At 42.8% G+C, this 12,523-nt stretch overlaps 1 protein-coding gene across 2 annotated transcripts in view; it reads right to left on the bottom strand.

Moving 5' to 3' along the window:
• The window catches only part of csmd2 (CUB and Sushi multiple domains 2), a 148,775-nt gene that overhangs the window by 39,025 nt on the left and 97,227 nt on the right, over positions 1-12,523 (bottom strand). For both annotated transcript variants that reach the window (XM_058046312.1, XM_058046313.1), the window contains 10 exons: positions 12,227-12,418; positions 11,402-11,540; positions 11,128-11,315; positions 9,006-9,200; positions 8,428-8,544; positions 7,448-7,561; positions 3,934-4,029; positions 3,402-3,605; positions 2,831-2,955; positions 93-189 (listed from right to left, as the gene is read on the bottom strand). In XM_058046312.1, the coding sequence (XP_057902295.1) occupies positions 93-189; positions 2,831-2,955; positions 3,402-3,605; positions 3,934-4,029; positions 7,448-7,561; positions 8,428-8,544; positions 9,006-9,200; positions 11,128-11,315; positions 11,402-11,540; positions 12,227-12,418 (1,467 nt within the window). The remainder of the gene's footprint in view (positions 1-92; positions 190-2,830; positions 2,956-3,401; positions 3,606-3,933; positions 4,030-7,447; positions 7,562-8,427; positions 8,545-9,005; positions 9,201-11,127; positions 11,316-11,401; positions 11,541-12,226; positions 12,419-12,523) is intronic.

The raw sequence follows: 12,523 nt of genomic DNA, 5'->3' as shown, positions 1-12,523 counted from the left end.
TAACATAGAACAACACAGATCTTGTTGTTGAGACCTAGATTACAACAATAATGTATATAGGACAAGTGGAGAGTGAGACATCATTACGATACCTGAGAAGCTGCCAAGCATGGTGTCAGTGTTGTCTCCTCCGTCAAACACCTCCAACGAATCCCAATTTTGTTCTGTGACAAAGCTGATGACCTGAATCTGAGAGAAAGAGTGCATACAGATGATGGCACTTAGTAGATTGGGGGGGGCTGATGATAACCACCCGAAGAGAGCAGAGCACAACATATGCTTTTGGAGTAATGACTGGGACTGGTCATTGCTAAGCTACGTTAGGAAAGAACATGTTTCCTGTAACCATATCTAATGGAAGTCTGTTGATATTTTCAACATCTCCTTCCTCCTGCCCTTGACTAAATGGCTAAATAAAATTAAAAGCAGGCCGGGACATAATGAACATTGGAAAATGCGGGTCTGTTTATTTATTTATTTCGTTTTTATTATTTTTCTATTCATACGGACTATTTGAGAACCCCCAACCTAGATAAAACTGCTGAGAGTTTCAAATGCACCCTAATGGTATTCCTCAGGGATCATTATTAGAGTCCTCAATATTTTAGGACTAATTCTGTCATTTCAAGGTATTTAAGCTTTCTGAATAAATCCTGGTCCACAATTTACCCAATGGCCTGAAGGGTTTAAACAATGTAATCTAAAATGTGAGACAATATGATTTTTCTTTGCATAGTTTAAAAATGTTCTTTCATTTATTCTCTCAGCACCCCAGCGTCTCATTTGGATCTAACTCACAACCATAGCTAAACCTAGTCCTGATGGTTATAGATTGGATACAGGCCAATTAAAGGGGAGGTTCTGGCTGTGGCGCATCCTGAAAAGATAGAGGAGATCACACATTGATCTTTCATTAGGAGGCCACAGAAAATGTGCCGCTAAGGCAAATCACTTCTGTGAGTGCTCTCGTTTGTGACACCCCAATTTTATAATGTGCACTTCCCCACAAATGTAACTACAATGCAGCAGTGCAGACTGCAGCAAAGGTGAATATTGTGCCTCGGTGCCTCCCAGGCACTGCAGTTCATAATTTTAGAAAATGCAAATCAGGTAAAAAAAAATAAAAAAAAAAAGACTAAAATAATCTGTACTGTTTAAGATGCTTTTGTTTGAGAAACTTCAACCCTGCAAGTATACTAAAAGACAATACAGACGCTTGGAGAAGTGCAAGACTCTTGCGTCAGCCACTGTGTACAACTGCAAAGTAGTCTTTGTGTGTCTCTTCTAGCTGATAAAAAAAGGAACAATAGTGAGAAAGAATACGTGAAGTAGGACAATGACCCTGGAATACAAGACATGAGAGGATTACATTACCCAGCGTGGACTCGGAATGGCAAACCCCCTAAAATTGGCACTTCACCTTTACCGAACACAATGTCAGTGAGGAAAATGTGTGCGTGTGCATACAGCGGTGTCCAAAAACGCATCTTCCTCTTCTTTGTCTATTCCCCTCCATGAAGCCTACACTGGTTGTGTGTAGTACAGCACGTTAAGGGCTTTGTGTCATATTTCTGACCCATAAAGATAGCCAGCTGTGGTGGAGAGAACTAATAGCTAAGGGACAGCACAGAGGTCATTAGGCACAGCAGCTAAAATGGACGCCAAGAAACTTTCCATCAGGCGGGACCCCGGGGGGACTAAGCGACGAACTCCTGCAAAGAGGACTATGCGACGAGAAATGCAAATACACATTTAGCACAGGTGCAGAGCTTATGAACTATCCTCTCCTTTCCATAAATAAGTAATTGGAATACTTTCTTACACTGCAGGTGCTCTGTTAATTAGTGCTTGGTCAGCTAATTACATCCTTCCATTTGGTCATTTGTCAGGCCGCCATATGCTGATAGTAATCACAAACTGTTCTTAACTTAAATGGACATTAAATCATCATCATCATCAAATCATCAGGTAACCCTACATTTTTGGGCATGTTTTGTGTGCATAATTTCTCCCAAAATTCTCAAAAATGTAGGTCAGTATATTATATCAGCTTGGTGTTATAGGTGGCAACGCAAATTAGTATAATATCTAATAATACATCTCATTAGAAAGAACAAATACAAAAATGCATGCAAAAAAAAATGGCACCCTGGGCCACACTTTTCACACCCGTGGTCTTTTTGGAAAGGTGCAAGCGTTTGAACAGGGTGATGATTATTTCATTTGATGAAAAAGTTCCTTACTTGAAGTTAATAGCTGCAGCCTGCCGCATCTCTACTGAACAAAAGCAGCATGCTGTTTTTATCTTATGTCGGGGCCAGCAGGCGAGAGGCCTGGCGGGCACACAGCTCAGGTCCAGATCGACTCTGTGCATCAGTGACACAGACTGCCGGGGTCACACGGCTGGTGGTGTCTACATTTTCCAATATATTGGAATGTATACTGTACTCTGGCCTATACTGTTGTACAATGCTTTGCCTTATTGTCCGCTTTAAGGCGGTGTGCCTTATGTGTGCACTGAGTTCCAATATCTGTAAAAAAAAAATGTTGTTGTGCTACTTTGGTAAGCACTCCGCTTGATTAACAGACCATTTCCCCCTGACACAGGGACATCATATGTACACTGGCAGCAATAAACCAATCACAAAACACGACGTAATACGTACAGGATGTACATTTAATGTCCGCCACGCCTTAGAGGCTTCAAAGGAAAATATGGTATGTGTTTGTGGTGTACTTTTGACAGAAAATAGACTGCAGGTTAAAGTCCTTTTGAGCAATACGATTGTGATTGATGAACCTCATCGCCAGACACAGACGTAACACAAACCTGGATTCCCGATCCCTCTGGAACGGTAATCTTCCAGACACAGTTGAGGCTGTTGAGGTAAGGTTCTGGAAACCCAGGTGATAAAATGGTCCCAGTACGATGGGTGAGATTAGCTCCACACGGAACTGGGGAAAGAGCAGCATATTAATGAGAAGTACATCACACATGCACATGTCCTTTTATATTTGTATTTATGTAATGTTAAAATATGTCATGTTATGAGTTACTGAACTAATCATCACTTTATTTCACTAGTATTACAACACTGTTTTTCCCAGATTGTTCTGCGCAGTTCGCATATGGCCAGAGCATCTGTTACAGCTGCCAGTGTGTGAGAGAGAGAGAGAGATGCTGCGATGTTGCTTCCCGGTACATGTGGACATCTCAATGTGTGAGGTGTACTTGTGACCTGCCACCTGCGTTGCTGCATGGCTGAATATTGGTGTTTTTCCACAGGCGATACCTGGCAGCGCACATCTGTGGCAGGTTAACATGGAGGCTCGCACGGACGGAATGAAGAAAGAAATATGAAAACATGTGTATGCATGTGCTTCTTGCAGGAGTATCCTACCTATGCAGCTGGGGATGGAGCTGTTCCACTGTGCCAGTGCATTGGGTACTGTCAGACATTCAATGGCACTCGATCCCTCGAGCACATAACCTGGGCTGCACTCAAAGCGAATCACGGCGCCAACAGCAAAACTGTTGCCCATTCGGCGTCCATTCCGGGGCTCTGGGACTGAGCTGCATTGGGTGGCACTGGTCCGTGGCACAGCTGTGTACAAGAGTGTTGCTTTGTGTTATTTCCAAGAAAACATACAGTATCGCAGTATCACTCAAAATTTGCCATTACCACCAGTTGAGCAGTAGAGATAATATGCGTTAGTTTAAGTATGCTAAAGGGTGTTACAGCAACATTGTTTTGGAGCAGTCCCTACAGGATTTTGTGCTTGCATAATAGATAGATGCTAATGTTGAAAAACAGCGCAGTGTCATTTTCCACTAATATTTGCAGCAAGTTACTGTTGGCTCCCTTGTAATAAGATATTGTATAAACAGAAAATGTGTGTATGGAGCCGTCTGTATGATACACACTCACTCACCTTGGTAGACCAGGTGGAATCCCCTCGAGCTGGATTGACCTTTCGAGGTGAAGCGTATCAGGATTTGGTTGGTTGTCGCTAACGGCAATGATTCGCCTGTGTCGGAGTGAGAGAGAAACAATTTGCAATGTTGTAATGTAAGTGCCGTGTGTTCATACTGTATCTGCACGGGTGCAGCGCTCTCATCTCTCTCCTGGTTTCACTTGGCTGAGTGTGAAATACAAAATGTAGTTCACGCTCAGGTTTATCTCCAATGCCGTGCAAAGCGCCAGACTTTATTTAAAGCACATTGCACAAATTCAGGAGGGATTCGAGAGGCAACTGAATCGTGATTCAATTGCTGGGCCATTTGTCTAAAATCTAAGCTGGTGCAGGGATGTGCTTTGTCTTTAAATCTATACTGTGGAAACATTTTTAAAGCCTTTTTAGAACATTTAAAATCTATAAAAATATCATTTCATTATTGTTGATGAAAATCACTTCAGTAACTAACGTACAATCATGCTTTAATGCATGAGAACATCCCCACGATGCCCGGTGGGATACATTTGGGCATCTGTATGCCGATTTCTGTTCCGTCCTTGACTTGCAGAGAGTGTCTCAGCGGAAGATCTCATTACGCCCTGTCTGCTTGCTGTCACACTGTAGTGAGGATGCAGACATGTTTAACCTCCTGAGGAAACATCGTAGTGTGTCTGCAGAACCTTTTTTTTTTTTTTTTGCTTATGTCTTTAAAATATCTGTCCCTGCAGATGTTGCATCATAAGGTTGCCACTCCAGTGACACTTTTACAGAAGTGTCAAAATCATGACGACTGTGGTGCCACCGCCCGAACCCCCATAGGGCATGCGGAGTAGTTAATTGCAGGAAGCCCAAGCGGGGTACTGTCATGGTGACAGCGGGTTTCATAATTTGCTGTGCAGGGAACACGTTCACCTTAGCAGATCAGACATGTGTCAGGATGTAGCTTATCAAGACACTGGTCAGCTTCCAGCGGCAAACCAGGTCACCCTTTCATAGCTACTCTGCTGCTGGTTTGAAAGATAGGCAGCGGGGCTTTGGGGGGAAACCAATCGGCAAAAGGAGTTGCTGATGCGGACTGGTTTTGATTCAGCAGTTATGAGAAGCAAATTTGGGGATTAATGTTCCAGCTGTTAAGGAATAAACAGGTTTCATGGAAGAGGACAGTGCCAGAAAAGGACTTTTCAATGTTCTATCAGGGGTTCCAAACTGAAAAATGAAAGGATGCCAGACCAACTCTCCTAAAAGTAAGAGACTTTTTTCCTTAACATTTTGACTTTATTTCTGCTGGGGTTTTTTTTTTCAACAATTCACACATTATTTTTTACTTTATTATCTTGTATTTTTTCTTTCTTTTACTTTTCCAAGCCTTCCAAACCTTTCATCTACTAAAATGGTTTTAGTTTTCCTCATAATATTACAACGTTATTCTCGTAAAATAACACCTTTTTCTTGTAATATTTTGACTTTATCCTTGTAAAAGAACAGCTGAATTTACAATTTTTGCAGTTGTTTGTGAAAATGGCACCATCACATCCGTCAATTATTTAATTAACCATTCAGGGAAGACATGAGGACCAATCCTAAATATAATGTAATGTGTCATCTTATCAAGAAATTATGTGTGCTGTATACACTTCCAGCTCCCATTTGCTCCCATCTGTAACTAATTAGGCTCAGCATAGTTGCACTGAGCATGCATGCACACAGCACACATTCACATGATGATGCATTCTCATGCGCTCTTCAGGGTAACCACCTTTGCAGGCTCTCTTCCTTTGCCAGACAGTGTCAGCTCTGCTTGGCTGTGCTTGCTTAGTGAGCTGCACGAGTCTGCCGCCCAGGAGTCCCCAGTTAATATAGCGTCTTGTTTATTGAGCCGTAAAGTGGATGTTTTTTTTCAGGCTGTACTGGACACAAACCAAAGTAAACCTTTTTTGTTTTTGTCAAGTCACAAGCTGGACCTAGATGCGGCTGTTGGCACCATCTTGGAGGGTAGTTACATTAAGGATGGGAGCTAAGACACTTTGAAATATTAAAACGTGGGTTCTGCACATTGTCGTCCTTTGTCTTACTATTATTGATGTACACTGAAAATATAGACATGGCTATATAAATGCCAGCATTTACTCATTTCTATCCGCCAATGGCACAGATCATAAGTACAAGATTGAAAATGTGAAGATTTGACCAAACTAATTTGTAGAGTAAGAACATGAAAGTGACAGAGGATTGTAACTTTTAAAATAGCTCAGACGCCGATAATGCAAGATAGCACTTCCATTGAAACAGTGACAGGTGGCAAGTAAATATTGTGCATCCCTGTTTGTCTTTGACAAAATCCCAGCTGGCATCTCTGCCTTGGGCTGTGTTTAGAGAATTCCAAGCGATTAGCAAAATTGGAGGTAGATCGGAGGGGAAATAATGTACAATTGATGTGCATTGGAAGGTTTATAGTGAAAGCGATTCCCTTTATAATTCAGCAGACCATCAAAATGACTTCCGTGTTGTCCTCTGCATTTGATATTCATTCAGAGTACAGTGGAATCTTGGTTAACATCATTAATCCGTTGCAGAAGGTCCGACCCAAACCGAACATCCTCTAAATTGTCTGTAAATCAATTTACATGATTAAATTATTATTAAGTAATGATTAAATCATTATCAGTCAATTCAATCATGTTTGGGTTCATTTTGCAGCCGTGATAAATAAGAAGAGCAGAGGAGGCATGTGGCGTAACTTTGTTAGTTTGCAACTAACGCTCAGCCACTGATGACATCATAGACCGGTGACGAAAATGACTTCCAGTTCTTGTTTCCAATGCACCAGCAAACTGGGTATTTTGTGATAAAATACATTCAAATACACAGTTGGACTCATGCAATGTATTAATAACATGGCTAACAGGAAAACGTAAACCAAAAAACACGCAACAAAAGGCCATATTACTGCACCATTATTTTTAAGTGTGTCACTTCATGTTATGTGCCTGCTTTCCATATGACAAATACATTTGTCTACGTTTTGCATTGTGGAAATATCCGTTGCATATCAGTCTAACCGCATGCACACGCGTGTTCACATCAAACTAATACAGGTGTATGTGCAGTGCAATCTCAACCCTGTCTGATGATTTGTTATGCCTGCGACGAGTAAGTTGATGCTGTCGCCTCCGCAATGTGTTACAGCTCAATGGAGCCCACCTGCTGCCCGCCTCTGTCAGCAATATGTCGCTGCATATCTCGTAAAAAGGTACACAGCTGAAACATTTTATTCAGTCCTCAGTCATGTCAAAAATAATGCAGAGGACATCAAACAGTCAATGAATCTGGGAATTTATCCTCGCTGTTACTGGATATTAAAGTAAGGCTAAAGTCATGTTTGCCTTCCCGTAATTCCATATAAATATTTTCGATTTGTCACCCTTTAAAAGCAAGAAGCATGCATGCAGTGTATGTGTGTGTGTGTGTGTGTGTGTGCGCACAGACGTACCTGTGTGTGCTCCGGACAGGGAACTAAGAACACGGGAGGATTGTGTGGGTCCATCAAACACCTCCACAACGTCGTTTAGAGCTGTCTGGAAGAATGCGAACTGGCTGAACACCACTACAAAACATCAACAGGTGGAGTTTGTCAGCGCTTTGTGAAATGTGGTTAAAGTCATTCACAGTATGTGACGTATGGGAGTGAGAGAGACTGTTTCAGTCATAAAAGACCTTGTCTGTCTGAAGCAAGGTGGGTGATGTCACCAGTTATGGAAACACAGATGTGACAGGGGGGGGGGGGGGGGGGGTACTGTCTGGGCTTGATGGCTTGTCATTCGATTAAAGTTTTTTTTTTTTTTTTTTTGCAATGACAGTCAGTCTATTATATATCTATGTGCTGTCTCGGCTTCATCCTTTAAAGTCACCATCTTTACTGCAACTGCCGGAACATACAATGTTTAACCTTTCAGATCTAATCTGCGTCTGCTTTACAAGAGAAAAAATGATGAGCATTTATTGTAGGAGACTTGGAGGAGAGCGGGGAAGAGGGCTGGAGGATGGCGTTCTCCATTAGTTGCAGGATCTCGGCTTCAAAGTTCATGACTCAGCAGCTACCATTTACAGAGCTTCTATCTGAGAAGATAGACCTGGGGCGCTGATGATAGCCTAAAAAAAATTGCCTAAAGCAACATACAGTAGATCATCACCAGCTGCAGACATTTGTGGTAAGTCATTCAGTAGATTCCCCTTGTAACTGACAGAGGGAGCTGGATTCTGTGCACTTTATTTTTGGTCATGATCATGATCTTTTAGCATAATTAATTAACACTGATGTGATAATGCATATATTTTTCCTTATATTTTCTGGATTGACTGGCAAAGTCACAAAAATCAAACGGTCAATTGCGATGGATGGGTCGTCAACCCCCACTCTGTGGGGTCATCTTACCATTTCAAGGGGACAACAGTGAACATTCCTTGGCTTACCATAATCCTTTGGAACCGCCACAGAGTATAGGCATGTTCTTGCATTGCTGTAGTTGCCAGGGTAAGCAGGGGATAGGACCACTCCTTCCAAACCTGAGTACTGCCCACCGCACGGCGCTGGAAAGACAACCAGAGTAATTAGACAAGATGAATGAGATGACCAACAGGAGCACATGACGAGCAAAGGGAAAAAAGAAGATTCCCGGCTTGTAATGTTTGATTCCTTTTCTCTCCAACCCTTTTCTATCCCATCTCCTCTGTTCCATCACTCCTAAATTACTTTTCTTGTCTGATTGGGCTCTGGGTGGGAGATGTCACTGGTGTTTGCCACAGTGAAATTGCAATGTTTTTCAAGTGTCCCTTTGGGTTTAGCAGGGTAAAAGACGGATGAGGGCACCTCCGCCATTTGAAGATGTGAAAACATGAAATTATGCGTGATGCCATGTCAGTGATCTTTATCTGGGGATTAAAGACACCCTTCAGTAAAAAGTAAAACAAAGAAAGCGCTATTGAGATAAATCTAAAGGCAACGGTGTGTTTTGTGTTCCTAGCAACTGTCTCCAGATGTCAGTGTTTACCAGTGCAGATGGGTTTGGGCTTGTTCCAGCTTGGCTTGCCATCTGCCCCCATGATGCATGTGAGGGTTTGTTCTCCCTCTAGTGTGTAGCCGCTGTCGCAGTGGTAGGTGACAGTGGAGCCCAGCTTGAGTTCTGTGCCCACCCGCGTCCCATTGCGCACCAGACCAGGCTCGAAGCAAGACTCCCTGGGGTTCTCTGTGTGAAAAAGAGGGTAAAACAGTGGAAAATGAACCATGTTCGACACATGTTGGCATTGAATGAAAGGGGTTTTACATCTGCAATACAAAGTCAATTCAATCTCGCCATCTTCATATTTTCTGTAGCTTCTTGCATTGTGCTTTATGCTGTCTTTTCATCTGTGGCTGCTTGAGGTATGCATAGCTTTGGAGATAGACAGGCAGCTCATTGAGAATGGCATTGGCTGGGCCCAAGGTCTGCTGACTGCACACAACTGCTTCCCTCTCACAACAACTTTGCTGTGCAGTCGAGTGGAGAAGACAGTGCACGTACACATGCTTTCCTTCTTGCATACAAACACACAACCACACATCAGTCACTCCTCGGGTCGGTGTAAGAAAGACTCAATCAACCGTCACATTGTTCTTTGGTGGTAAAAGAGTCTCACTCAAACGCAGCTTACCACCATATCTTATGTGCACCAAACCAAATCATACCCGAGGCCTGGCATAGGTTGCCTGCACCCTAGCAAGGGTTCTGGCTCTACCATCTGCCATTTAGACAGAAACCTCCGCCTTGTGTTGTCCATTATCCCCGTCTTCCTCATAAAAATTTTGAAATATGTGCTGCAGTAGATATCATGTCTTTTTAACCAGGATGCCCGGAATTCATCCCTTCCTGTGATACCACTCATATTAAGCCAGTAAACATGGTCATGGTAATTATCTAAAACGGAGGGAGGGAAACCAATAGAGAATGTGTAACAATCGATAGATGGCTTAGGAACAGGAACAAAAAAGAAAAAAAAATGTTTGTTAAATAAATAACCAGGTTTTCGGCGGCCAAATCTGGTTCTTGGGACAACTTTTAGGGTAGCGGTCGGGTATGTCAAATAAGTGTGATTTCCCCAACATGCTTTGCAGCACTGCACAAAGCACTGAAGTTTTGTTTTGACGATGCCTAGTGACGCTTTTCTGAGTTTGTGCTGGAATTGCACTGTTGATGTGTTCAGGTAAAAGAAAAAACTTGAAGGAGTTTATGTGATGAGATGTAAGGTGTTGTGGAAATGAGCCTAAAAGGGGATGAAGATGCTTGTGTCTGTTCACGTTGGTTATTCAAATGTCCACGGAATGTTTTTGCATACATATTTCCCAAGACAGCACCATCAGACACTGCCAGATACATGGAAACAGAAAGATTGCTTGGTAAACAGATTGACAGCACCTCAGGCAGATTGTGTAATACAATTTTCAATGGCAGACTAACCAAACACTTGCTGTGTCTATTTGTCAACTTGCTCACCAAGCCAACCCGAACCCGCAACTTTCCTATGAGCTTTTGTGCCATGTTTGTTCAAAACCAGGGTGCTAATTCATATCTCATCTGCTTATGGTTTACTACTGTGGAGAATTGAAAGTGGGGGAACTAGAGTTTTTTTATGAGTCGCATACTGGGTCCATCTGCCCGAGCAGATTGGCAGTGCATTATCACACATTGTATCAGATGCTGTAAATATCACTGGGGACGAGTTCAGGGGTAGGCCTGTCAGAACAGGACAGCCCAATTCAATCCATGGATGTGCAATTTGCAAATGCATTGCAGTGCTAGGACAAAAAAAACAACAACAACTGAAAACCAGCCAAGAAACCGTTCCTAATGCATTAGACACGTATTGTTTTCTTCAACAAAACATTGACAACTTTTTCATCTTCCAAAATATTTACTGTGTTCGTCCAAGGACTGACGTGACAGCAAATGTGTTCTCTCCTGCAAAAAAAAAAAGCTAAGCACTACGGCACTCGCCTTTTTGTTGTCTCAATCCATGGAGTTATTCATCCTCTAATGGTAAGCGCTGATCAATAATTCCTTCCAAGCATACTGATCCCGCTCTCCCCAGACTAGTCCAAACAGGAAGTTAGAAGAAAATGTACAAAAAAGTGCAAACCTGTGTACTGAAGCACAAATCCGTTGCTGCTAAGGGAGGCATCACTGCGGAAGGCCAGAAAGAGAGTGTTGGAGCTGCTCTCAATTCTATCGGGTACATCTGCGCCGTAAAAGCTTCCGAGCAAGGGGCTGAGGGAGTCTGGTCCGTCATAGATATGCAGGAAGTCATAACTGGGCTCCAAGCTGAATCTGGTCAAAGGAGAGATCAGACAGGACTTTAGTGATGATTATGATTGGCAACAGAATACAAACCAGATGCAAAGTCAGAATTTTACTGGTTGAAGCTGAGGGCGATGACATAGTCTTCTGTGACGGTAACGGTCCAATCACACTCTCTCCCATGAGGGTATGGTTCGGGATAATCCGGAGAAAGGATCAGCCCGCTGGGACCGCTCAGGTTGCCTCCACATGGAGCTTCGATGAAGCAGGATAAGTGTCACTATTATTTCAGAAATTATCATTATCATATCCCAAGAATCCACAAATACGGTGGATTCCAGCTCACACATACTGTACATAATATGAATGTGATAGAAGAAACTTCAAAGGATCTCGATATGAAACCTTTTTTTTGAGTGACCGTGAAGTCAACTTTAGCCGTAAGAGAACTGTCCCACTAAACCTCTCACACAATTGTGTCAAAACAAATTATGTAAATTGCTAATTAACAAAAGCTTTCCTTTTCATGAACTCCAGGATTTTGTTAAAAGGTCCCCATTATGCAGAACGTACTTTTTAATTATGTAACAGCAATCTACAAGATCTTATTTATGAGGACCAAATGTGAAAATGTATTTGATAGAAGTGGCAGTCAGTCCTTTTACGTTCCATGTTCTCATGACCGCTGACCCGCCCCTCGCTATACGGGCCTGCCCCATATATGCACACACCACTTCATGGAGGAAAACCTTTGTCACAAAACAGGCTTCCCTACACGTTAAAAATAAACTATCCATCAGGAGACCAATTCCTTTGCAGGGCCCTTTAAAGGATCCGCTTTACAAAGGCTGAACAGAATCTTGTATTAGTGCTGTTCTGATTATAGCCCTTTTGTCATTATGAGGCATAGTTGTCTTTGCACGCTGCGCCTGAAAGAGTACCTGTGCAAGTGGGAGGGTCCGGCTGCCAGAAGTAGCGACCGTTGATCTCAGTGCAGGTGATCTTGTTGGCCCCCTGCAGGACGTAGCCCGGGTCACACCGGAAAACCACATGGTCCCCTGGTTCCCTGCTGTCACCGCCGCGTGTCCCATTAGTCGGCATTCCGGGGTCATTGCACGAGGTAGCGGTAGAGACTGGAGGGGCGGGGGAAGTACAAAGACACCACACTGAGATGAAAGCATTGTTGGCATAAATCATCGTTAACCTGTGAGTTTTTTTTCTCTCTCTCTCTTATGAAG

This window comes from Doryrhamphus excisus, chromosome 14 (genome assembly GCF_030265055.1).
Source record: "Doryrhamphus excisus isolate RoL2022-K1 chromosome 14, RoL_Dexc_1.0, whole genome shotgun sequence".
NCBI classification, from domain to species: domain Eukaryota; kingdom Metazoa; phylum Chordata; class Actinopteri; order Syngnathiformes; family Syngnathidae; genus Doryrhamphus; species Doryrhamphus excisus.
Note: the sequence above shows the minus strand (reverse complement) of the source record. Positions and strands in the feature narration are given on the sequence as shown.